A 26673-nucleotide genomic window follows, 5' to 3' on the forward strand; every position below is an offset into this window, starting at 1 on the left:
TGACATTTGATATATGTTCATTACATTTTAACAAATGTTAAAGAAAAGGTCATTGCTTATTTCACATCATCAATATTACTTGGTCAATCACATTTATGGACGTATGAACATATATACTTTTTCAACATTAATTACAATAAAATTAACAACTAAAAATAAATAATTAATATTTGGCAAATAGTTTCTTACAACACATCCAAAAACTACAAAATAGAACTGAAAAACTGTTCATAATGTCTTTGTGATATTGTTGAAACTTATGAGATTAGTTCTTTGAAGGTCATACAAGTAAATAGAGAGGTTGGCAAAGCTTTTTCCTAATCACGATATGAAGAACTCATATTCTAATATTATAGGACACGGTTACAAAATCTTGGTTGTTAGTGAAAGAAAAGATGATGTGTACGATATATATTACAAAGATTATGAAATATGTATCTGAAATATAAAAATACATACTGAAATGTACAAAGACACTCCATAATGTATGTTCGGAATGTTTGTGATATACGATGTCATTCCAAAGTTTGAGTACGTCAGTCAGAAATTGATTACGTTGGTCTGGAATATATGCTGTCAGATTCTGTAACAACTTTACGTCAAATGTCACCATACTCACACCAGATTCAGAACGGTAGCATGGGGTGTTCCGGAGAAAACGGTTAGTTTCCGTAAAAAAAATGAAATTATTTTTATTATAAAGTGCCATTTATAAGGATTAATTTAATTATATCCCAACTTTTATCATATTTGTACAAAGTTAATAAGGATATTGTATCATTATTTATTTTGCAACCATGGTTACTTTATAAAGAAGCCAGGTTTCAAAAGTAGAATTCTTTTCAGCCATCTTTTTCATTTTTGCTTCCGAGATCAGTACTAGGGTTTTGCTGCACATTGTTGCTTCTTCTGATCGAGAAATCGAGAAATGGAAGCACTACCATTGGGTTTCAGATTCCGGCCAACGGACGAGGAACTTATCAATTACTACCTCCGCCAAAAAATCAACGGCCACCATTCAGAGGTTCATATCATCCCGGAAGTCGATGTCTGCAAGCTAGAGCCTTGGGATTTACCCGGTTTCTCTCCCTCTCACCTTATTAATCTACGATATGTTTACATATCTGTATCTCTGCGTTTTTCTCTACCATCAGCATAGTTTCTGTGATACGATTTCGTCTTTTGAAGTTTTAACTTTTTGTAATCGTTTTATATGCATAAAATTGACCACACGACCCCAAAATCTGGAATCTGGAATTTGTTCTTATCAATCATTAATGGTCAATTGCATCTATTCATGGAATATTAGTTAGGTGATAGTTAATAGTACTTGTCGTTTATCCACTTGAAATAGATTATAGATTTTTCAGATTTCGCTCTCGTATCTCCTCATTTCAACTCAATTCCAACTGGACGAATCAATTTCTACTCTTAACAAGTTCTGTATTCTATACATCTGCAGATCAATCAGTTATCAAGACGGATGATCCAGAGTGGTTTTTCTTTTGTCCTCGGGACAGAAAGTATCCAAATGGCCATCGATCAAATCGTGCCACAAATGCTGGTTACTGGAAAGCTACAGGAAAGGATAGAACTATAAAAACTCGTGGTCGATCAGATGCTAAGATAATCGGCATGAAGAAGACGCTAGTTTTCTACAGAGGTCGAGCTCCTAAAGGTGAGCGCACCCATTGGATTATGCATGAGTATCGTCCCACGGAAAAAGATCTCGATGGCACAAACCCTGGCCAGGTAATTGTTTCTGTTTTCCATTTTCAAAATTTCTATACGCATCTCTTGATTTCTCAGTTCATGTAATGCAGGTAGCATATGTTCTCTGTCGTTTGTTCAGAAAATCAGAAGAAATCATGGATGCCTCAAAGTATGATGAACCAGAACCAAGTAGTTTATCTCCTACACCACATAAATCATCTCCTGAGAATACATCTTTTGATTTCCTACAACCACCATCACCACTGGATCTTCAACCAAATGGAATCGAGCCTGTTTGTTTTGAAAGCAGGGTTGCTGACGTGGACAAGATTCCAGAAATTGGAGCATACTTAGATTCAAGATTTGCAAATGATTTTGGTAGTGATAACAATGGGCTAGGTTTTCAAGATGGGACATGTGAACAAGATGTATCCCTTTCAGAATTGTTGTCACTCCTACAAAAGGGTGGTGAGTCATCATTTAACGAGCCATGTAGTCTGAAAAATGAAGAAATGGGAAGTGAAACATTTATGTCTGGATCATTTCAGACATCACATCAAAGATTGAATGTCAATTCACATATGATAAACAATGGATATGATTTACCCCAAAAACAGGTAACAAATGACTAATTCCATTCCATTCCTTTGTGATTCCATTCCATTATATCAATTTTAATTGAAGATTTCATGTCCTTCAGATTCTAATGCCTCCAAGATCTTCTGAATCAACTAGTGGAACCAATGCTAGTGGGAGTGGGAGTGGTCAAACGGGTCGACCCGATATCAAGATCCGGACCCGTCAATCTCAAACGGATCCAAATCTGGAAAATGTCATGGGGCAGGGGACGGCTTCTAGAAGAATCCGTCTGCAGATTGATTCTTCTTCTGGATCAAGCAGCCATGGTGATAGCTGTAGCAATGACCATGAGAATGAAGAAGAAACAAGTTCATCAGTATCTGAGGTAGTTCCAAATCTTTCTCACCCATGTTTTGTCATAATGGAGGGGCATTATAGTCATTTCAACATTCTTTTTTATAATGGAGGGGGCATTATAGTCATTTCAACATTTTTTTTATAATGGAGGGGCATTATAGTCATTTCAACATTTTTTTAAATAATGGAGGGGCATTATAGTCATTTCAACATTTTATTTTATAATGGAGGGGCATTATAGTCATTTCAACATTTTTTATAATGGAGGGGCGTTATAGTCATTTCAACATTTTTTTATAATGGAGGGGCATTATAGTCATTTCAACATTTTATTTTATAATGGAGGGGCATTATAGTCATTTCATCATTTTTTTATATAATGGAGGGGCATTATAGTCATTTCAATATTTTTTTATACAATGGAGGGGCATTATAGTCATTTCAAAAAAAAAATTGTAATGGAGGGGCATTATAGTCATTTCAACATTTTTTTGTAATGGAGGGGCATTATAGTCATTTCAACATTTTGGTTATACAGGTTTGTGACATTGGAGAAGACACTGGGATAACTTCAAATGCAACCAAAACTGATAAAGGAGAAGATCAACGGCTGAGATCACAGATGAAACAAGAGGGGAGTGTTAGTGTTATTTCCAACATTCAAATCCAACCGTTGATTTTGGTGAAGGCATACTGTGGTGGACATTTTCTGAGGTCTTCCTTATTTAAAATAATCAGCGTACTTCTTGTTATATTTTTAATGGTGATTTCTTTAGGGGTTGCAGAATGTCCTATTTTCCTTCTTTGATTAGATCAAAGATGATGATAAAAATTTGTTTATATGCAAACTTAGGTTTCATTTCAGGTGATATGTAATTGAGTTGAAATTCATGGGATTGGTTTGTGTATTGGTGTAATATTAGTTGCATGTATTGTTTCATGTGAAATCAGGTAATTTGTAAAATTTTCGATCTTATTGGGCTTTTTTATGGGCCCGGTAAAGAAGTTTAGTGGGGCCCGCTTGTTATAGTTTCGGCCTTTTGGTTCTTAATTGATTTTTTTAAATAAAAATTTTATAATATATAATAATAAAATTGTTAAATACTTGAAGCCTTGACATGGTCTGTATACTCTTGTTAATTTGTTTCCAACCATGTATATTATACTCTTAAATTATGTCTAAAGAAAAAGCGAAGGAAACTAGTAATAAGAAGGGGAAAGGACACACTTCCCAACAGAAAGCAAAGATCCTATGATGTAGTGGGGAAATCGAGTCGTGTCATTTCTTTAATATAAGGAAACTTGAAACAGTTTAAATATGAAACCGTGAGCACACTAAAGTTCCCTAAAATACCACAAATCATACATAACATAATCGGTCTATTTCAACCTCAGGTGAATGCTATGGGCCAAATCATAGTTGTACAATCACTTGTCATGGGTCAAATCATTGTCTTTACTTGTATAAGTGTCCGGGGCCAGATTAACATTGTCAGGGGTCAGATCCTGGTCTTCCATACCATTGTCAGGGGTCAAATCCTGGTTTTCAATGCACATGTTAGGGGGGCAAATCCTTGTCTTTCATACAAATACTAGGGGCCAAACCATGGTCTTCCATGCAAAAGTCACAAAAACTAGTATAATATAGTGAGAAAACTCAACTAAACTACTCAACATCAGCTCAACAGCCACCTCCATAACATCACAACTACCCAAAGCGACCTAATGCCAAACCAAGATCATTCCTTAACCAAATAGTCAATTCTTATAACATCCCAAATTTCGAGTCCAAAAATTTCATTTTAATTAACTGAGTATAAAACATTCATAAGAAAACTACGTGAAAATATATCGTTTCGTAAATCAACATAACATGTCTGAAAACCCAATCATAAAGTAGCAACATGTCAGAGTACAATCCCAGAATATCTCAAGTGCGGAAAATCAATGCGTGTGTGTATGATGTGCTGCTACCGCGCCAGCTCCTTCCCCTTTGATGAAGAGGTACCTGAAACCAAAACTGTAAACTGCAAGCACGAAGCTTAGTGAGTTCCCCCATCGTACCGTGATGTGTGTAAACTCAACTAGTTTTAAACCTACTTTTAATTATAAATTAATACACAAGAGGCAGTGGACCTATCAATTGTGGTATGGCTAAATAAGTAGGGTATCGAACTCAGGGAACGGAAAATTAAAACTAATAACTAATATTATCTAAAAGACAAGTAATAAAATTAAGGTTTTCTCTAGTTTTACAAGACTAGAAACTTAAACTAAAACTTAACTAAAATAACTAACAACTAAGCAAGCAAAGGCCAACTAAATTCAATATATAAAAGGACTTCTGTTCAGGTTCGACTCAATTGATCCTATGGTTGATTTAATGGTAATGGTGCAATGGATTAACCTTTTATCGGCTACCGATTCAAGTTTCATATTCACTAATCCTAAGCACATAATTAAGTGTTCACATAAATCACATGAGGTAAACAATCAAGAGATGTTCATGCAGCCTAATTGTCTTCCTATTAACAGAAAATAGTTATGGTTAATGCATAAGGATCTCTAACAAGCTTAATTCAACAAAATCACCAATTAAAAGTTAATCCTACCATTAATCAAATCATAGTCTCAAAATTGTCTTACCCAAACAGAAGCTAGCAAGTTTAGCTCATAATTAAGGCAGTAGAAAACTCAAAAACGAAATTCAATAACATAAACATGGTTTAAGTACTAGATCTAGTTAAGAGAAATCAAAGTATGCCTTAGTTATCCTTCAAAACTTGAATTTGGTTGAATCTTCACTCTTCCAGATGTCTCTCTTCGTTCTGAATCGCAGCTCCTCCTCCTAGGGTTCTCAGAAGTCCCGTCTATCGATCTGGAGGGTTTCTTTTATAGATTCGTCTCGACTCGTCGAGTCCACAACCGACTCGACGAGTCCCTCATTAAATTCCCGTGTACGGCAAGTCAAGGACTCCCCTGCTTCGCGAATCTTCGTGGGAACTCGTCGAGTAGACGTCCCTACTCGCCGAGTCCTTTGTGCTTTTTGATCCTTTCTTCTTTTGTTCACTCCAAAGCTTCCCGATAGCTACTCCTGCTCCCTTTTGCTTCCGAGTACTTCTTTTGGACTGAAAATATAATTCAAACATAATTAAGTACCTTTTGTCCGTAATATGCAATTAATTAGCTAATAAATGATAAAACTTTATACTAACTATAGGGCTAAACATGCACATATCAAAATACCCCACACTTGGCTTTTGCTTGCCCCCAAGCAAAACTGAATTTTAAACGTACTAACATTACATATGACAATCCCAATCGAACCCAGCCGTTATGCCAAGACCGCAACGCATGCATTTGTGTCTAAAATTTTTCCTAAGGACCCCCCTTAATCCTAAATACTCACAATCCTCATAAACACTCGCCCACTTTTTCCGAACAATGCTCATTTTATGCATCCCTCCGAATCCATCCGCAGAAAATCTTTTAACCTCAAGGTATTTTTGGTTGAGCAACCCAAGCACACATGATCTAGAAAATTACAATTCTCCAATACCAATATGGAGCTATTTAGAATTCTTCACTTCTTCGATAATTTGTCTTTCGTTTCTTTGAATTCACCAACTTCTTTAATTTTTGGTATCTTCAACTTTGATCTTCTTTAGAATTTTGATCTTTTGATCTTCACTTTGATTGCTCCAAAATTCTTACAACTTTTCTTGTAATTCTCTCTTTTATTTTTTACATGTAACTCACTTTTTTCTTCTTTTTTTTTTCACTCAAGACCCTACATGCTTAAGCAGGGGCGCTCAACTTCAACCTTTATTGGTTAAGGATAATAATTTTCCTGGATACATTTCAAGTACACTATATTGCATCCCTCAAACTAAGCGATGTTGTGTTTTTGTCCCATGATTTCACTAGAATAAGGGAGACCACAAATGCATTATAACGTGTATAAGCTTGACTAAACATTTGGGTCTTCATGCAATCATCAAACATGACACTAGCATGATTCCTAATTGCTTCTTTTTTTACCAAAGTTTCTAATTTAGCCCTTGCAATTTTGTGCAAAAATTTCAAAATTTTCAAAATTTAACTAAAATTTTAACTAATGTAACCAACCCAAATTTTAACTAATGTAACCAACCCCCTACCCCACACTTAATTTATGCAATGTCCCCATTGCATATTATGCATGATAAAGAACAATAAAGTAAAGAGGGAATTAGAACAAACTCCCCTGGGATAGTAGTTGCGAGGTTGATCTTCTTCATGGAAAGCTCCATCTTCAACTGACCTTAGACATGGGAACAGCCCATCCATGCCTTGGGCGTCAAATATCGTGTGGTAACAGCTCCAAAAGTGCAGGAAAAACTCTCGAAAATCTCTAGAAATGAACCTTCTTGATAAAAACCACTTATTGTGGGAATATAATTGTCAAGCCTGAAGCTAAGTTGGAAATTCGTAAACACTCGTCGAGTAGGGAATACAACTCGCCGAGTGAGTCGTGAAAATGTAGAATACATGTTTTTACGCTTGGAATCGTCGAGTTAGTAGATGCACTCGACGAGACAGTCGCTGGGTGAAAATTTTTCTGTTTTCTGCTCCAAGTCTTTTTGATAAAAACTAACCACTTCAGAATCATATTAAATCTAATATTTCTCTTCAGTAATTAGACTCATGTGAACGCTCCTCATGACCGGACCCGATACTTGAACTTCACTCTCGCTTCCGCCTAGACTCGAAACTCCTATTACTCGTGAGACTCTTTGTAAGCAACCCATTTTCAAACTCTGAAAAGACACTAAACAAACCATGAGAAATTAAAAATCCTAATTACTAGAAGTTCCAACAAACAATTAAACAAAGACAAAACAAATTGTTCAACAAAACACAAAACATAAATCAATCTTCATCTTCTTCCTCATCATTATCGTCATGCATGGCCCTGCTCCCTCCGGCTCCACTTTGCCTTGCGCTTATCCTCTCCTCCTAAGTTGGTACATAAGGAAATTGGCCTCCGTCCACATGTTGGATGTTAAAGTGATCAAACATTTGGATGAAGGACCGGTTGGCAAAATTCACTCCTCTTGCCAAATCATCTTGATATTGCCTTCCTTCAACATTAAACCATTTCGGGGGTATTTCACCTTCCACCGGAATAAGCGGTGGATCGGGAGGTGCTGGCCCGCGTCTTTGCCTAACTCTCCTACCCGGCTCCTCGGGTCCGATCACAACATCATCATGTGGAATAGCATAATGTCCCCCTCCATAATCCTCGATAATTCTAGCCCTTCGAAAAAGAATAGGATTAAAGGGAGGGGTCGGGACCATTGTCATTAAGTTCCAAGCACCACGAGCCATCAACCCATAAGAGTGGGCTAAACGCGTCACAAACATGCCACCATTAATTTTAGAAGTTTTTCGGTCCTTGACCACCCCTTCAGCTAAGTATGAAGCCACGCACCATGGAATGTTGCACAAGGTGTTGGGTGTAATGATGCTCCAAAGATAAAAGACATCAAGGTTAGAAACCTTGTCATCATCTTTTCTTTGGTTAATGGTGTTTGAAATAAGGCGGTGAAGGAGGCGGTGCGTAGGTGATCGTATGCTCCCCTCTTGGGCCGATTTGGGAATATAGACTTTGTTGGCAATAGTGTTCCACCAACTTGTGCTTGTGACACCATCCGGGAATACCTTATGGCAATGCTCCAAAAAGGTACCAAATGCAGCCGTATGAATCACTTGTTGGTCATAAATTCCCAACCTCCAAGCTAATTCCATCATAGAACAATTGCGAACCTCGCCCCCAAGACAAAAAGTAATATTCCCAGGGTTATAATAATCGTCCCCACCCCGGAAATGTATTGTGGAGAAAAATTCCAAGCACAACTCTTGATAGACCGGCTCTTGGATATGAAAGATGCAACTCCATCCATCACACGTGATGGACTCCCCATTATGCACAAACGTCTTAACTAAATAAGGAGCCAACTCCTCTTCGTAACGAACTCTCCCTAGCCATTCCCAATCAATTGCATTGGGGACACAAATTTCCTTTTTCCGGACTTCTGCAAGCTTCTTCTTCCACCTAGTCATCGTAGAATTGGACTTGATTTGTGGGAAATTTAACCAAGGGAAACCCCCGTGGCTTCCTCTTGAACTCTGACCCCGTGAAGACATGTTCCTGCAAAAATACGTAACACAAACAACCAGAAACGAACAGAAAAATTAGAAAATAAATTCTGAACTGCATCAGACATGACTCGCCGAGTCCGTAGATCGACTCGACGAGTCGTACGAACTGCGCGAGTCGGTTGACGAGTCTGTCAAATGTCATCCATAAAAATCAAAATAGATTGCAAGGGTTTGCCCAGGGATGTATCTCAAGCATAATAGTATAAGAAATTTCACCCATAACATCCTAATTGGATCAAAATCGAAACCCTAGAAATTCTAAAACTTCAAACATGGGTTTTCTAACCAAATTACACTTCCAATCTACTAAAAATCATAGCTTTGACAGAAATAGAGAGGAAATTTAGTACATTTCTTGCTTGATAGAGAAATAGAGAGAAAGAGAGGAGGAGAAAGAGGGAGGCGCACGTCGAGTGTCGGCTGGTTGAGTGAAGAATGGTTACCAATTAGGGTAAAAAGCCCTAATTTTACAGATATGTAAAAATTAAATTTTTTTTGGTAAAAACAAACCGACTCGTCGAGTCAGGGTCCGACTCAGCGAGTCTGGTCGCGATTTTGCGATTCCGATTTTCGAGTTAACTCGTCGAGTAAGTCACCCAACTCGCCGAGTCACTTGTTAATTTTGAAAAAATGATATATATATATATATATATATATATATATATATATATATATTTATAAATTTGATATTATTCTTATTCCAGCTTAAAATATATCCAACCCACCCCACACTCAGACCATGCTTACCCTCAAGTAGTCATGTTTTTGGACAATTAAAAGATGAAAATAAATAAATCCTAAAAACGAAAATAAAACTAAAGAAAAAGTAAAAGAAAGCAAACTCTAGGGACGGGTTGCCTCCCGTTAAGCGCTTCTTTTTGAGGAGTCGTTAGCTGGACTCCTTCCCGCTCTACGTTTCTTCGTTTTCCTCCATCGGGAATTCACACTTAATCTTTTGTTGTTTAAACTTTGTCTTGTAAGCATGTATCTTTCTTTTATACGCCCGTCTCAATTCGTCTCTCCTTTTCCTCGCAGCATCCTCTTGTATATCATAACTGATCCGTTTCCCAACCTTTTTCTTCTTCACCCCGTTCCTTGGACCCATCTTTTGTACTCCTTCTTTGTCAATCTCGATTTCCCGTATAGTTGCCACCTTATCCTCACTTGATATTAAGGATTTCTCCTTATCTTCTAAATAATCTGGTGGTTCAAATGCACATACTTCATAATTAGTAGACACTCGGGCTCGAGGTTTGGTTCTCTTGATTGTATTCAACTCGATCTCTCAATTAGCCATGAGTGACTCAATGGATGAGTTATTTACATCATTATTCCAACCCCTTGCATTCTCCTTTTCTCCCAAACTTACCCTCTTGTCAAGTTGAATCGCTTCTTCTTTTATCATGGTGTCAAGGTAAGCCAATTGTGCGTGTTTGAAGTTAAAGTTTCCCACAATTTCAGCCTCTTCTATTGGACTTCCCAAAGGACCAGGAGAAGTGTACATGTCAAGATCAGAAAAGGAACTTGTAAGAAGCAAGTTAAGATCTTCACGATTCTTGAGGTTCTCGATTGGACTCGTCGAGTCAGTCGATGCGACTCGGCGAGTCTGTGAGGTTTCCACAATTTTTGTTGTTTCTTCTGACTCAGCTTCCTCTAACAACCTTTCTATTTCCTTTAAATCTTCTCCAACATCGAAATTCCCTTCAGAAGGTAATAGAAATTTGTTTGGATTTTCTTCTTGTAAAAGTGCAAGCTCTCTTTCTAACACTTCATCATCCAAATCCACTAAGGAAATTTCCCCGTTTCTCATCCCTTCATTCTTTTTCTCTTGTTCCGCTTTAAACACCACTGAATCATTCCCTACCCTTAGTGTTAGTGTAGATTAGCACACATCGACTATTGCACAAGCGGTATTCAAAAATGGTCTTCCAAGAATGATTGGAACTCTAGGGTCTTCTTCCATGTCAAGCACTACAAAGTCCACGGGAAACACAAATTTATCGACTTTGATGAGAAGATCTTCGCATACTCCTCTTGGATTTATTATTGTCTTATCGGCTAAATGGATCTTCATACGCATCGGCTTTGGCCCCGGCAAATTTAGCTTCTTGAAGAAATAATATGGCATTAGATTAATGCTTGCACCCGAATCGGTCAACGCATGAGTAGAGATTATGTTCCCAAATTGACAAGGTATGGAGATGCTTCCCGGATTACCCCTCTTTTCTAGCAGTTCATTTAGCAATACTTCAGCAACTTCTTCCATATTTTGTCTAGTGGTGAAGAGGTTCTTAAGCAAAGTTGAATACTTGGGTGTATGAAGTATTGTTTCAACAAATGGAATGTTCACCTGGAGGGTCCTCACTTGCTCCATAAATCTTCTGTACTGTTGAATCTGCTCATCTGGTATGGCTCAGATTGGAAATGGAAAAGGGGGCCTGTAAGATTTCAAAAGAGAACAATTTTTCTCATCAGCTCTCGGACTCGTCGAGTCCATTATACCGACTCGGCGAGTCGAGTCGGGTTTGCTCGAATTCCCTTCAATCTCCTCTTTTGTTTGCACCTTACTGGGTTTCTTCTGAATAGAGGTCAAAGGAGTGAAAATTTTGTCAGAATTAGTGGTTATCACATTTAGATGCGCCATTTTTGGATTTTGTTCGGTATTGCTCGGAAGTTCACCAAGTGTTCTTTGATTGATTTGTTGTGCAAGCTGTCCTATCTGCTTTTCAATGTTATGAATGGAGGCTTGCTGATTTATAAGCAAATTTTGTTGATCTTTCATCATAGCTTGATGATCTTTAAGCATTACTCGTTGCTCCTTCAATTCAACGTCGGTATCATTGTGTCTCTTCTCGGACGCAGCTACAAACCTTGTGAACATCTCTTCCAAATCAGCTCTCTTTTCCATAACTGGTTCCTCCTTTTGATAGAAACCCCGTTCTTTTTGCTTGTACTTCTCCTCCTTTGCCTTTTTGTACTCGTCATACGGGAGCCATTCCTTCTTCGTTTTCCGCCAATTATCATCAAATCTGTCGCCACTTGAATAGAATACTTGAGCTTTCTTGTTTCCATTCTCATCCAAATCACAATCTTTAGTGAGATGAGGTCCGTTACAATTTTCACATCCAACCCGAATAGCATGGATTGTTTGATCCATCTTAGTCATCCTCCGATCTAAACTATCTAGTTTAGCCATCATTGCCGCCATGCTATCGTTTACAGTGTTCACCACCCCCTACTTACTTCATTCCGTGGGTTATGATATTCTCTAGAATGTTTAGAGAATTCCTCAATTAATTCCTTGATCGCCGGGGGTGGCTTCTTGGTGAGCGGTCCTTGCGAGTGAAGAAGCTGCCTTGTAGTCACATTTACCCCATCATAAAAAATGGAGACTTCTTGTTGGCTATTAAGATCGTGATGTGGGCAATTCCTTAGTAGGCCCTTGTATCTCTCCCATGCCTCATAAAGGGACTCTCCAACTTGTTGTTCAAAGTTGGCAATAGCTTTCTTCAACTTGGCTATCTTTGAAGGTGGGCAAAACTGGTCAATAATTTCTTCCTTCATCTTAGCCCATGTAGTGATGGATCCGGGAGGGAGTGACTTGAGCCAATCCTTTGCAGCACCTTTGAACGTGACGGGAAGCATAGGAAGCAGTTGGGTCTCGCGAGGCACATTTGGAACATTAAAATAATCAGCTACATCGTTGACCTCATCCAAGTGTTTATAGGCATCTTCGTGATCTTTACCGTAGAAGGGAATCTCCTTTAGTTGAGCAAGTATGTGACCTTTAAGCTCAAAGTTGGCAGTTGCGGGAATTGCGGGTTGCACAAGTCCCGGCCCGGTATCGTCACATATTCTCTTCTTCCATTCCCCCATGGGAACTTCATCGATGTTAGCCATGGGGTTAGGTAGTTCGCCTTCAAAGTCGCTCTCTTCCTCGGTTTCGGATTCAGAGTCGTATTCGATGTCCTCCTTGATTGGGTCTTCGTTTGCCAAGGGAATGTTGGATCCTCCTGATTTACTACTCTTGTTCTTGCTAAAGACAGATCTAATATTCTTCAAGGGTGAGTTCTTAGGTGTATTAGAGCTTTCAACCCCCTTGCCTTTGTTTTTCCTCAAAGCGGATTTTGGATCTTCAAGTGGAGGAACCAAGGGTGTGTTGGATCCTCTGGTCATGTAATGCCTGCAAACAAAACAAGTAAAACGCGTAAAAGGAACAAAAATAAAATGGAAAACGAAACTGTGTAACAGCGATGGACTCGCCGAGTAGCTTCGATTGCACTCGGAGAGTTCAGAGCAAAAACAACAAAATACTTACTAAACTTCTAAAAACTGAAAATTATTAAAACCTATCCTAATTACTAAATTATCTAAGAAATAACTTTGTGTAAGATAAATCTCACACAAAGGATCGATAAAACTAGGAATTAGAATTAATTTTTGAACCGTTCCCCGACAACGGCGCCAAAAACTTGATGTGTGTAAACTCAACTAGTTTTAAACCTACTTTTAATTATAAATTAACACACAAGAGGCAGTGGACCTATCAATTGTGGTATGGCTAAATAAGTAGGGTATCGAACTCAGGGAACGTAAAATTAAAACTAATAACTAATATTATCTAAAAGACAAGTAATAAAATTAAGGTTTTCTCCAGTTTTACAAGACTAGAAACTTAAACTAAAACTTAACTAAAATAACTAACAACTAAGCAAGCAAAGACCAACTAAATTCAATATCTAAAAGGACTTATGTTCAGGTTCGACTCAATTGATCCTATGGTTGATTTAATGGTAATGGTGCAATGGATTAACCTTTTATCGGCTACCGATTCAAGTGATTAGATTCACATTCGCTATGCTAATCCTTAGAAAATAAACTAATTCAAGCAGTGGCCAGTTGTCTAAATTAATTAATTCCCTAAGTTATCTATTCGGGTTGAATAAGACTTGTAATGGTTAATCAATTTGTCAATTCAATTAACCTCTTGTTGTTGGTTTATCAAACAAGCTCACACATTAACTTACCCATTCTCTAATTAATCCTAGTTTCATATTCACTAATCCTAAGCACATAATTAAGTGTTCACATAAATCACATGAGGTAAACAATCAAGAGATGTTCATGCAGCCTAATTGTCTTCCTATTAACAGAAAATAGTTATGGTTAATGCATAAGGATCTCTAACAAGCTTAATTCAACAAAATCACCAATTAAAAGTTAATCCTACCATTAATCAAATCATAGTCTCAAAATTGTCTTACCCAAACAGAAGCTAGCAAGTTTAGCTCATAATTAAGGCAGTAGAAAACTCAAAAACGAAATTCAATAACATAAACATGGTTTAAGTACTAGATCTAGTTAAGAGAAATCAAAGTATGCCTTAGTTATCCTTCAAAACTTGAATTTGGTTGAATCTTCACTCTTCCAGATGTCTCTCTTCATTCTGAATCGCAGCTCCTCCTCCTAGGGTTCTCAGAAGTCCCGTCTATCGATCTGGAGGGTTTCTTTTATAGATTCGTCTCGACTCGTCGAGTCCACAACCGACTCGACGAGTCCCTCATTAAATTCCCGTGTACGGCAAGTCAAGGACTCCCCTGCTTCGCGAATCTTCGTGGGAACTCGTCGAGTAGACGTCCCTACTCGCCGAGTCCTTTGTGCTTTTTGATCCTTTCTTCTTTTGTTCACTCCAAAGCTTCCCGATAGCTACTCCTGCTCCCTTTTGCTTCCGAGTACTTCTTTTGGACTGAAAATATAATTCAAACATAATTAAGTACCTTTTGTCCGTAATATGCAATTAATTAGCTAATAAATGATAAAACTTTATACTAACTATAGGGCTAAACATGCACATATCAAAATACCCCACACTTGGCTTTTGCTTGCCCCCAAGCAAAACTGAATTTTAAACGTACTAACATTACATATGACAATCCCAATCGAACCCAGCCGTTATGCCAAGACCGCAACGCATGCATTTGTGTCTAAAATTTTTCCTAAGGACCCCCCTTAATCCTAAATACTCACAATCCTCATAAACACTCGCCCACTTTTTCCGAACAATGCTCATTTTATGCATCCCTCCGAATCCATCCGCAGAAAATCTTTTAACCTCAAGGTATTTTTGGTTGAGCAACCCAAGCACACATGATCTAGAAAATTACAATTCTCCAATACCAATATGGAGCTATTTAGAATTCTTCACTTCTTCGATAATTTGTCTTTCGTTTCTTTGAATTCACCAACTTCTTTAATTTTTGGTATCTTCAACTTTGATCTTCTTTAGAATTTTGATCTTTTGATCTTCACTTTGATTGCTCCAAAATTCTTACAACTTTTCTTGTAATTCTCTCTTTTATTTTTTACATGTAACTCACTTTTTTCTTCTTTTTTTTTTCACTCAAGACCCTACATGCTTAAGCAGGGGCGCTCAACTTCAACCTTTATTGGTTAAGGATAATAATTTTCCTGGATACATTTCAAGTACACTATATTGCATCCCTCAAACTAAGCGATGTTGTGTTTTTGTCCCATGATTTCACTAGAATAAGGGAGACCACAAATGCATTATAACGTGTATAAGCTTGACTAAACATTTGGGTCTTCATGCAATCATCAAACATAACACTAGCATGATTCCTAATTGCTTCTTTTTTTACCAAAGTTTCTAATTTAGCCCTTGCAATTTTGTGCAAAAATTTCAAAATTTTCAAAATTTAACTAAAATTTTAACTAATGTAACCAACCCAAATTTTAACTAATGTAACCAACCCCCTACCCCACACTTAATTTATGCAATGTCCCCATTGCATATTATGCATGATAAAGAACAATAAAGTAAAGAGGGAATTAGAACAAACTCCCCTGGGATAGTAGTTGCGAGGTTGATCTTCTTCATGGAAAGCTCCATCTTCAACTGACCTTAGACATGGGAACAGCCCATCCATGCCTTGGGCGTCAAATATCGTGTGGTAACAGCTCCAAAAGTGCAGGAAAAACTCTCGAAAATCTCTAGAAATGAACCTTCTTGATAAAAACCACTTATTGTGGGAATATAATTGTCAAGCCTGAAGCTAAGTTGGAAATTCGTAAACACTCGTCGAGTAGGGAATACGACTCGCCGAGTGAGTCGTGAAAATGTAGAATACATGTTTTTACGCTTGGAATCGTCGAGTTAGTAGATGCACTCGACGAGACAGTCGCTGGGTGAAAATTTTTCTGTTTTCTGCTCCAAGTCTTTTTGATAAAAACTAACCACTTCAGAATCATATTAAATCTAATATTTCTCTTCAGTAATTAGACTCATGTGAACGCTCCTCATGACCGGACCCGATACTTGAACTTCACTCTCGCTTCCGCCTAGACTCGAAACTCCTATTACTCGTGAGACTCTTTGTAAGCAACCCATTTTCAAACTCTGAAAAGACACTAAACAAACCATGAGAAATTAAAAATCCTAATTACTAGAAGTTCCAACAAACAATTAAACAAAGACAAAACAAATTGTTCAACAAAACACAAAACATAAATCAATCTTCATCTTCTTCCTCATCATTATCATCATGCATGGCCCTGCTCCCTCCGGCTCCACTTTGCCTTGCGCTTATCCTCTCCTCCTAAGTTGGTACATAAGGAAATTGGCCTCCGTCCACATGTTGGATGTTAAAGTGATCAAACATTTGGATGAAGGGAGGGGTCTTTGCCTAACTCTCCTACCCGGCTCCTCAGGTCCGATCATAGCATCATCATGTGGAATAGCATAATGTCCCCCTCCATAATCCTCAATAATTCTAGCCCTTCGAAAAAGAATAGGAGTAAAGGGAGGGGTCGGGACCATTGTCATTAAGTTCCAAGCACCACGAGCCATCAACCCATAAGAGTGGGCTAAACGCGTCACAAACATGCCACCATTAATTTTAGAAGTTTTTCGGTCCTTGACCGCCCCTTCAGCTAAGTATGAAGCCACGCACCATGGAATGTTGCACAAGGTGTTGGGTGTAATGATGCTCCAAAGATAAAAGACATCAAGGTTAGAAACCTTGTCATCATCTTTTCTTTGGTTAATGGTGTTTGAAATAAGGCGGTGAAGAAGGCGGTGCGTAGGTGATCGTATGCTCCCCTCTTGGGCCGATTTGGGAATATAGACTTTGTTGGCAATAGTGTTCCACCAACTTGTGCTTGTGACACCATCCGGGAATACCTTATGGCAATGCTCCAAAAAGGTACCAAATGCAGCCGTATGAATCACTTGTTGGTCATAAATTCCCAACCTCCAAGCTAATTCCATCATAGAACAATTGCGAACCTCGCCCCCAAGACAAAAAGTAATATTCCCGGGGTTATAATAATCGTCCCCACCCCGGAAATGTATTGTGGAGAAAAATTCCAAGCACAACTCTTGATAGACCGACTCTTGGATATGAAAGATGCGACTCCATCCATCACACGTGATGGACTCCCCATTATGCACAAACGTCTTGACTAAATAAGGAGCCAACTCCTCTTCGTAACGAACTCTCCCCAGCCATTCCCAATCAATTGCATTGGGGACACAAATTTCCTTTTTCCGGACTTCTGCAAGCTTCTTCTTCCACCTAGTCATCGTAGAATTGGACTTGATTTGTGGGAAATTTAACCAAGGGAAACCCCCGTGGCTTCCTCTTGAACTCTGACCCCGTGAAGACATGTTCCTGCAAAAATACGTAACACAAACAACCAGAAACGAACAGAAAAATTAGAAAATAAATTATGAACTGCATCAGACATGACTCGCCGAGTCCGTAGATCGACTCGACGAGTCGTACGAACTGCGCGAGTCGGTTGACGAGTCTGTCAAATGTCATCCATAAAAATCAAAATAGATTGCAAGGGTTTGCCCAGGGATGTATCTCAAGCATAATAGTATAAGAAATTTCACCCATAACATCCTAATTGGATCAAAATCGAAACCCTAGAAATTCTAAAACTTCAAACACGGGTTTTCTAACCAAATTACACTTCCAATCTACTAAAAATCAAAGCTTTGACAGAAATAGAGAGGAAATTTAGTACCTTTCTTGCTTGATAGAGAAATAGAGAGAAAGAGAGGAGGAGAAAGAGGGAGGCGCACGTCGAGTGTCGGCTGGTTGAGTGAAGAATGGTTACCAATTAGGGTAAAAAGCCCTAATTTTACAGATATGTAAAAATTAAAAAAATTTCGGTAAAAACAAACCGACTCGTCGAGTCAGGGTCCGACTCGGCGAGTCTGGTCGCGATTTTGCGATTCCGACTTTCGAGTTAACTCGTCGAGTAAGTCACCCAACTCGCCGAGTCACTCGTTAATTTTGAAAAATTGATATATATATATTTATAAATTTGATATTATTCTTATTCCAGCTTAAAATATATCCAACCCACCCCACACTCAGACCATGCTTACCCTCAAGTAGTCATATTTTTGGACAATTAAAAGATGAAATAAATAAATCCTAAAAACGAAAATAAAACTAAAGAAAAAGTAAAAGAAAGCAAACTCTAGGGACGGGTTGCCTCCCGTTAAGCGCTTCTTTTTGAGGAGTCGTTAGCTGGACTCTTTCCCGCTCTACGTTTCTTCGTTTTCCTCCATCGGGAATTCACACTTATTCTTTTGTTGTTTAAACTTTGTCTTGTAATCATGTATCTTTCTTTTATACGCCCGTCTCAATTCGTCTCTCCTTTTCCTCGCAGCATCCTCTTGTATATCATAACTGATCCGTTTCCCAACCTTTTTCTTCTTCACCCCGTTCCTTGGACCCATCTTTTATACTCCTTCTTTGTCAATCTCGATTTCCCGTATAGTTGCCACCTTATCCTCACTTGATATTAAGGATTTCTCCTTATCTTCTAAATAATCCGGTGGTTCAAATGCACATACTTCATAATTAGTAGACACTCGGGCTCGTGGTTTGGTTCTCTTGATTGTATTCAACTCGATCTCTCAATTAGCCATGAGTGACTCAATGGATGAGTTATTCACATCATTATTCCAACCCCTTGCATTCTCCTTTTCTCCCAAACTAACCCTCTCGTCAAGTTGAATCGCTTCTTCTTTTATCATGGTGTCAAGGTAAGCCAATTGTGCGTGTTTGAAGTTAAAGTTTCCCACAATTTCAGCCTCTTCTATTGGACTTCCCAAAGGATCAGGAGAAGTGTACATGTCAAGATCAGAAAAGGAACTTGTAAGAAGCAAGTTAAGATCTTCATGATTCTTGAGGTTCTCGATTGGACTCGTCGAGTCAGTCGATGCGACTCGGCGAGTCTGTGAGGTTTCCACAATTTTTGTTGTTTCTTCTGACTCAGCTTCCTCTAACAACCTTTCTATTTCCTTTAAATCTTCTCCAGCATCGAAATTCCCTTCAGAAGGTAATAGAAATTTGTTTGGATTTTCTTCTTGTAAAAGTGCAAGCTCTCTTTCTAACACTTCATCATCCAAATCCACTAAGGAAATTTCCCCGTTTCTCATCCTTTCATTCTTTTTCTCTTGGTCTGCTTTAAACACCACTGAATCATTCCTTACCCTTAGTGTTAGTGTAGATTCGCACACATCGACTATTGCACAAGCGGTATTCAAAAATGGTCTTCCAAGAATGATTGGAACTCTAGGGTCTTCTTCCATGTCAAGCACTACAAAGTCCACAGGAAACACAAATTTATCGACTTTGATGAGAAGATCTTCGCATACTCCTCTTGGATTTATTATTGTCTTATCGGCTGAATGGATCTTCATACGCATCGGCTTTGGCTCCGGAAAATTTAGCTTCTTGAAGAAATAATATGGCATTAGATTAATGCTTGCACCCGAATCGGTCAACGCATGAGTACAGATTATGTTCCCAAATTGACAAGGTATGGAGATGCTTCCCAGATCACCCCACTTTTCTGGCAGTTCATTTAGCAATACTTCAGCAACTTCTTCCATATTTTTTCTAGTGGTGAAGAGGTTCTTAAGCAAAGTTGCATACTTAGGTGTATGAAGTATTCTTTCAACATATGGAATGTTCACTTGGAGGGTCCTCACTTGCTCCATAAATCTTCTGTATTGTTGAATCTGCTCATCTGGTATGGCTCAGATTGGAAATGGAAAAGGGGGCCTGTAAGATTTCAAAAGAGAACAATTTTTCTCATCAGCTCTCGGACTCGTCGAGTCCATTATACCGACTCGGCGAGTCGAGTCGTGTTTGCTCGAATTCCCTTCAATCTCCTCTTTTGTTTGCACCTTACTGGGTTTCTTCTGAATAGAGGTCAAAGGAGTGAAAATTTTGTCAGAATTAGTGGGTATCACATTTAGATGCTCCATTTTTGGATTTTGTTCGGTATTGCTCGGAAGTTCACCAAGTGTTCTTTGATTGATTTGTTGTGCAAGCTGTCCTATCTGCTTTTCAATGTTATGAATGGAGGCTTGCTGATTTCTAAGCAAATTTTGTTGATCTTTCATCATAGCTTGATGATCTTTAAGCATTACTCGTTGCTCCTTCAATTCAACGTCGGTATCATTGTGTCTCTTCTCGGACGCAGCTACAAACCTTGTGAACATCTCTTCCAAATCAGCTCTCTTTTCCATAACTGGTTCCTCCTTTTGATAGAAACCCTGTTCTTTTTGCTTGTACTTCTCCTCCTTTGCCTTTTTGTACTCGTCATACGGGTGCCATTCCTTCTTCGTTTTCCGCTAATTATCATCAAATCTGTTGCCACTTGAATAGAATACTTGAGCTTTCTTGTTTCCATTCTCATCCAAATCACAATCTTTAGTGAGATGAGGTCCGTTACAATTTTCACATCCAACCCGAATAGCATGGATTGTTTGATCCATCTTAGTCATCCTCCGATCTAAACTATCTAGTTTAGCCACCATTGCCGCCATGCTATCGTTTACAGTGTTCACCACCCCCTACTTACTTCATTCCGTGGGTTATGATATTCTCTAGAATGTTTAGAGAATTCCTCAATTAATTCCTTGATCACCGGGGGTGGCTTCTTGGTGAGCGGTCCTTGCGAGTGAAGAAGCTGCCTTGTAGTCACATTTACCCCATCATAAAAAATGGAGACTTCTTGTTGGCTATTAAGATCGTGATGTGGGCAATTCCTTAGTAGGCCCTTGTATCTCTCCCATGCCTCATAAAGGGACTCTCCAACTTGTTGTTCAAAGTTGGCAATAGCTTTCTTCAACTTGGCTATCTTTGAAGGTGGGCAAAACTGGTCAATAATTTCTTCCTTCATCTTAGCCCATGTAGTGATGGATCCGGGAGGGAGTGACTTGAGCCAATCCTTTACAGCACCTTTGAACGTGACAGGAAGCATAGGAAGCAGTTGGGTCTCGCGAGGCACATTTGGAACATTAAAATAATCAGCTACATCTTTGACCTCATCCAAGTGTTTATAGGCATCTTCGTGATCTTTACCGTAGAAGGGAATCTCCTTTAGTTGAGCAAGTATGTGACCGTTAAGCTTAAAGTTGGCAGTTGCGGGAATTGCGGTTTGCACAAGGGTCGGCCCGGTATCGTCACGTATTCTCTTCTTCCATTCCCCCATGGGAACTTCATCGATGTTAGCCATGGGGTTAGGTAGTTCGCCTTTAAAGTCGCTCTCTTCCTCGGTTTCGGATTCGGAGTCGTATTCGATGTCCTCCTTGATTGGGTCTTCGTTTGCCAAGGGAATGCTGGATCCTCCTGATTTACTGCTCTTGTTCTTGCTAAAGACAGATCTGATATTCTTCAAGGGTGAGTTCTTAGGTGTATTAGAGCTTTCAACCCCCTTGCCTTTGTTTTTCCTCAAAGCGGATTCTGGATCTTCAAGTGGAGGAACCAAGGGTGTGTTGGATCCTCTGGTCATGTAATGCCTGCAAACAAAACAAGTAAAACGCGTAAAAGGAACAAAAATAAAATGGAAAATGAAACTGTGTAACAGCGATGGACTCGCCGAGTAGCTTCGATTGCACTCGGCGAGTTCAGAGCAAAAACAGCAAAATATTTACTAAACTTCTAAAAACTGAAAATTATTAAAACCTATCCTAATTACTAAATTACCTAAGAAATAACTTTTGTGTAAGATAAATCTCACACAAAGGATCGATAAAACTAGGAATTAGAATTAATTTTTGAACCGTTCCCCGGCAACGGCGCCAAAAACTTGATGTGTGTAAACTCAACTAGTTTTAAACCTACTTTTAATTATAAATTAACACACAAGAGGCAGTGGACCTATCAATTGTGGTATGTCTAAATAAGTAGGGTATCGAACTCAGGGAACGGAAAATTAAAACTAATAACTAATATTATCTAAAAGACAAGTAATAAAATTAAGGTTTTCTCTAGTTTTACAAGACTAGAAACTTAAACTAAAACTTAACTAAAATAACTAACAACTAAGCAAGCAAAGACCAACTAAATTCAATATCTAAAAGGACTTCTGTTCAGGTTCGACTCAATTGATCCTATGGTTGATTTAATGGTAATGGTGCAATGGATTAACCTTTTATTGGCTACCGATTCAAGTGATTAGATTCACATTCGCTATGCTAATCCTTAGAAAATAAACTAATTCAAGCGGTGGCCAGTTGTCTAAATTAATTAATTCCCTAGGTTATCTATTCGGGTTGAATAAGACTTGTAATGGTTAATCAATTTGTCAATTCAATTAACCTCTTGTTGTTGGTTTATCAAACAAGCTCACACATTAACTTACCCATTCTCTAATTAATCCTAGTTTCATATTCACTAATCCTAAGCACATAATTAAGTGTTCACATAAATCACATGAGGTAAACAATCAAGAGATGTTCATGCAGCCTAATTGTCTTCCTATTAACAGAAAATAGTTATGGTTAATGCATAAGGATCTCTAACAAGCTTAATTCAACAAAATCACCAATTAAAAGTTAATCCTACCATTAATCAAATCATAGTCTCAAAATTGTCTTACCCAAACAGAAGCTAGCAAGTTTAGCTCATAATTAAGGCAGTAGAAAACTCAAAAACGAAATTCAATAACATAAACATGGTTTAAGTACTAGATCTAGTTAAGAGAAATCAAAGTATGCCTTAGTTATCCTTCAAAACTTGAATTTGGTTGAATCTTCACTCTTCCAGATGTCTCTCTTCGTTCTGAATCGCAGCTCTTCCTCCTAGGGTTCTCAGAAGTCCCGTCTATCGATCTGGAGGGTTTCTTTTATAGATTCGTCCCGACTCGGCGAGTCCACAACCGACTCGACGAGTCCCTCATTTAATTCCTGTGTACGGCAAGTCAAGGACTCCCCTGCTTCGCGAATCTTCGTGGGAACTCGTCGAGTAGACGTCCCTACTCGCCGAGTCCTTTGTGCTTTTTGATCCTTTCTTCTTTTGTTCACTCCAAAGCTTCCCGATAGCTACTCCTGCTTCCTTTTGCTTCCGAGTACTTCTTTTGGACTAAAAATATAATTAAAACATAATTAAGTACCTTTTGTCCGTAATATGCAATTAATTAGCTAATAAATGATAAAACTTTATACTAAATATAGGGCTAAACATGCACATATCATACCGCATACCATACAATCACATAACATACATATACTGTCAGGCATATCTGGGTGCCCGACCTACCCCTTAGGTCCTCTCGACCGGATACTACCTAACATATCTGGGTGCTGGCCTCCCCTTCGGTCCTCTCGACCGGGTACGGCTTAACATATCTGGGTGCTGGCCTCCCCTTCGGTCCTCTCGACCGGATACTGGGGACTATTTCACCCCTCTACTACTACCACATAACATATAACACATAATCACATTCTAACTAGCATGACTGGGTATGACTACCCTCCCTCCCTTCGGCCCTACCGACCGGAAATCTTGGGGATTATCTCCCCTACTGCTACATCATATCATACTATCACATAACACATCAGGTAGTAGCAAACCTAGATGAATATCACAAAGACAGTCAAACATACAACTCCTACTGGTGGGCCGGCATTGTGGCCGTAGACCCACCGCTACTGGAAGGTAACTCACCTTGAATGAAGCTGCTGATAATCTGCGCGGGGAAATCTCTGTCTGCTGCTGCTCCGGAAATCCTCCAGCTATAATCCCCACAAAAACACTTAGTCAGAGTCTGATATCTATTCTTAGGGTAAAATGACCATTTTACCCCTGACCAAGTCCAAGACAAAGTTAAAGTCAGCTTCCAGTTGACCCGACTCGCCGAGTTGGGCCGCCAACTCGTCGAGTCCCTATCCTTTCATCTGTCATTCTTCACGCCTCTACTCGTCGAGTTTGGCAACGACTCGACGAGTTCTCCTTCTAGAACAACCCGAACGAACCTTCATCCGACTCGCCGAGTTGTATGAACAACTCGTCGAGTTCATCTCCTTCCTATAAACAAGTCCTGTCCTCGACTCGCCGAGTTGTATGAACAAATCGTCGAGTTCATCCTCAAGAGTTGGGAGATTGCCTTGGACTCGCCGAGTCTGTTCATGTACTCGCCGAGTCCTATGAAGTCCAGGACTATGGCTTATCCCCAATACGTTGGGTCACTCCTCCGGACCCTCTAAAACCTTTCCAGCACTCCACTGGGTCTCCTTGACCCATAACAGAAAAGAGGAGTCTAACCTCGGACTCGTCGAGTCCCAAGAACGACTCGCCGAGTCGGTACAGTCCAAGTCTTATTTCTTCTATTTCTGGTGTACAACTCTTGTCCAAATGATAGATCTAGGTCCCTAAACTCGATCTACCACTTAAAGTTTCGAACTTTACGTGCATGCATGGGACTTTGAGCCTAAAAGGCTTTAAAATAGACTCTTGGGTTGCATGGGGGCTCCCATGGGTGCAAAAGCAGCTCTTATCTGCCTTGTAACTCCTTCATGGACCTAGATCCGAAGCCTCAACCCCCAACCATTCTTGCAATCATGGTTGGTTACCAAAAATGGCTTAAAAAGCCCTAAATCTCCCCAAAGAGGGATCTAGCAAATGAACAAGCAAGGTATCGACTTTATACCTTCTGGGAACTGCAAATGATGCACAAACTTGAACTCCCTTGGTCTTCTCTTGATTCCTCCAAGTTTTTCCTTTTTTTTTGAGTTCAAAATCACCAAAAAGCACCACAAATGCCTTAGCTCGTTATACAAACGGTTAGGGTTTGCTATGGGGGTTTTCTGGAAGCAATAGGGACGAAGGGTGGCTGAATGAGATATTTAAATAGGGTGCAAACCCTTAGATTAGGGTTTTGTCCAGTCAGAGTCTACTCGTCGAGTCTGGAAGCCGACTCGACGAGTCCGTCATTTAAATCCCGGATCAAATCCGTTTCTATTCGATGAGTTGGTCCTTCAACTCGTCGAGTCCCAGGCCAAAAATGCAAAATACTTAAATAAAATACATACCAGGAACCAGGTGCTACAAATATCCCCCACTTATTTTAGACTTCGTCCTCGAAGTCTGCTGCTCGTTCCTAGAAAAACTCTGGGTAAAGCTCCATCATCTCATCCACCGGCTCCCACGTCCATTCCGAGCCCTTCCGGTGTTGCCATTGCACCTTTACCAGCTCGACCCTCTTGTTCCTCAGATCCTTCGTCTTTCGGTCGAGGATCGCTACATGCCACTTGATGTAATTCAGGCTGTCATCGACCTGAATATCCTCTAATGGTACCACTGCCGAATCGTCCACCAAACATTTCCGTAACTGGGAGACGTGAAAAGTGCTATGAATCTGACTGAGTTCGGCTGGCAGGTCCAGCCTATACGCCACTTTGCCCACCCGGGCTATAACCCTGAACGGTCCAATATACCTGGGACCCAACTTGCCCCGCTTCCTCAATCGGATGACGCCCTTCCATGGCGACACCTTCAGGAGAACCATATCCCCGACCTGAAACTCCAGGTCTGATCGGTGCTTGTCGGCATCACTTTTCTGCCAACTCTGAGCAGTCTGAAGCCTGCTCCGAACCTGCTGAATCCTCTCTGTCGTCTTGAGCACCACTTCGGTGCTCCCCATGACCCTCTGGCCAACCTCACCCCAACATATCGGGGTCCTGTACTTCCTCCCGTATAACATCTCGAAGGGAGGACGGTCAATACTCGCGTGGTAGCTGTTGTTGTACGAGAACTCAGCCAATGGGAGGTAAGTATCCCAACTACCACCGAAATCTAACACACACGCCCACAACATATCCTCCAGAGTCTGGATGGTCCGCTTGCTCTGACCATCTGTCTGCGGATGAAATGCAGTGCTAAAGTGCAGACGAGTACCCAGCTCGTCATGAAACTTCTTCCAAAACCTGGAAGTGAACCGCACATCCCTGTCTGAAATCACCGAAACTAGCACCTCGTGCCTCGCCACCACCTCCCTGATGTAGATATCGGCCAACCTTTCGGCCGAAATACTCTCCTGAACCGGAATAAAATGGGCGCTCTTGGTCAATCGATCGACGATGACCCAAATCGAATCTACGCCTAGCGCGGTCCTGGGAAGCTTCGTGATAAAATCCATCGTAATGTCTTCCTATTTCCACATGGGAATATCTAACGGTTGCATCAAGCCGTGTGGTCTCTGGTGCTCTGCCTTGACCTTCCTGAAGGTCAAGCACCGCTCCACGTACCATGCCACATCCCGTTTCATGCAGGGCCACCAATAGTCAAGACAAAGATCCCTATACATCTTCGTCGCCCCGGGATGGATAGAAAACCTGGATTTGTGCGCCTCCTCCATCAGTGTCTGGCGCGCACCTCCATGATAGGGGACCCACACCCTACGGTGGAGGGTCAACAGCCCTCGGCTATCATAGTCGAAGGAGGAAACCTGACCCACAATACGCTCACTCTTCCGATGTTCCTCCTT

General features: G+C 39.8%; 1 protein-coding gene and 2 non-coding genes across 3 annotated transcripts; all 3 read left to right on the forward strand.

Moving 5' to 3' along the window:
* The first annotated feature begins 812 nt into the window (after positions 1-812).
* On the forward strand, positions 813-3700 carry LOC145120032 (protein NTM1-like 9). Its single transcript, XM_079055819.1, has 5 exons — positions 813-1079; positions 1463-1752; positions 1824-2330; positions 2414-2677; positions 3188-3700. The coding sequence occupies exons 1-5, from the start codon at positions 929-931 to the stop codon at positions 3455-3457; spliced, it is 1482 nt and encodes a 493-aa protein (XP_078911945.1). The 5' UTR covers positions 813-928; the 3' UTR covers positions 3458-3700.
* An 8562-nt stretch (positions 3701-12262) lies between these two features.
* Positions 12263-12369, forward strand: LOC145123042 (small nucleolar RNA R71). Its single transcript, XR_013714922.1, has one exon. It is a non-coding gene; the product is annotated as a small nucleolar RNA R71 (small nucleolar RNA).
* An 8563-nt stretch (positions 12370-20932) lies between these two features.
* LOC145123043 (small nucleolar RNA R71) lies at positions 20933-21039 on the forward strand. The gene has a single exon (XR_013714923.1). It is a non-coding gene; the product is annotated as a small nucleolar RNA R71 (small nucleolar RNA).
* The last annotated feature ends 5634 nt before the right edge of the window (positions 21040-26673 follow it).

The sequence above is a fragment of the Lactuca virosa genome, chromosome 6 (genome assembly GCF_052849685.1).
Source record: "Lactuca virosa cultivar CGN04683 chromosome 6, Lactuca_virosa_CGN04683_v6, whole genome shotgun sequence".
Lineage (NCBI taxonomy): Eukaryota > Viridiplantae > Streptophyta > Magnoliopsida > Asterales > Asteraceae > Lactuca > Lactuca virosa.

Excerpts from the sequence above, each read along its gene's own strand:
- LOC145120032 (XM_079055819.1), top strand. The coding sequence starts at position 929 with ATGGAAGCACTACCATTGGGTTTCAGATTCCGGCCAACGGACGAGGAA. Across the intron at positions 1,080-1,462 it reads AGAGCCTTGGGATTTACCCG|ATCAATCAGTTATCAAGACG; the intron begins GTTTCTCTCCCT and ends ATACATCTGCAG. Across the intron at positions 2,678-3,187 it reads CAAGTTCATCAGTATCTGAG|GTTTGTGACATTGGAGAAGA; the intron begins GTAGTTCCAAAT and ends TTGGTTATACAG.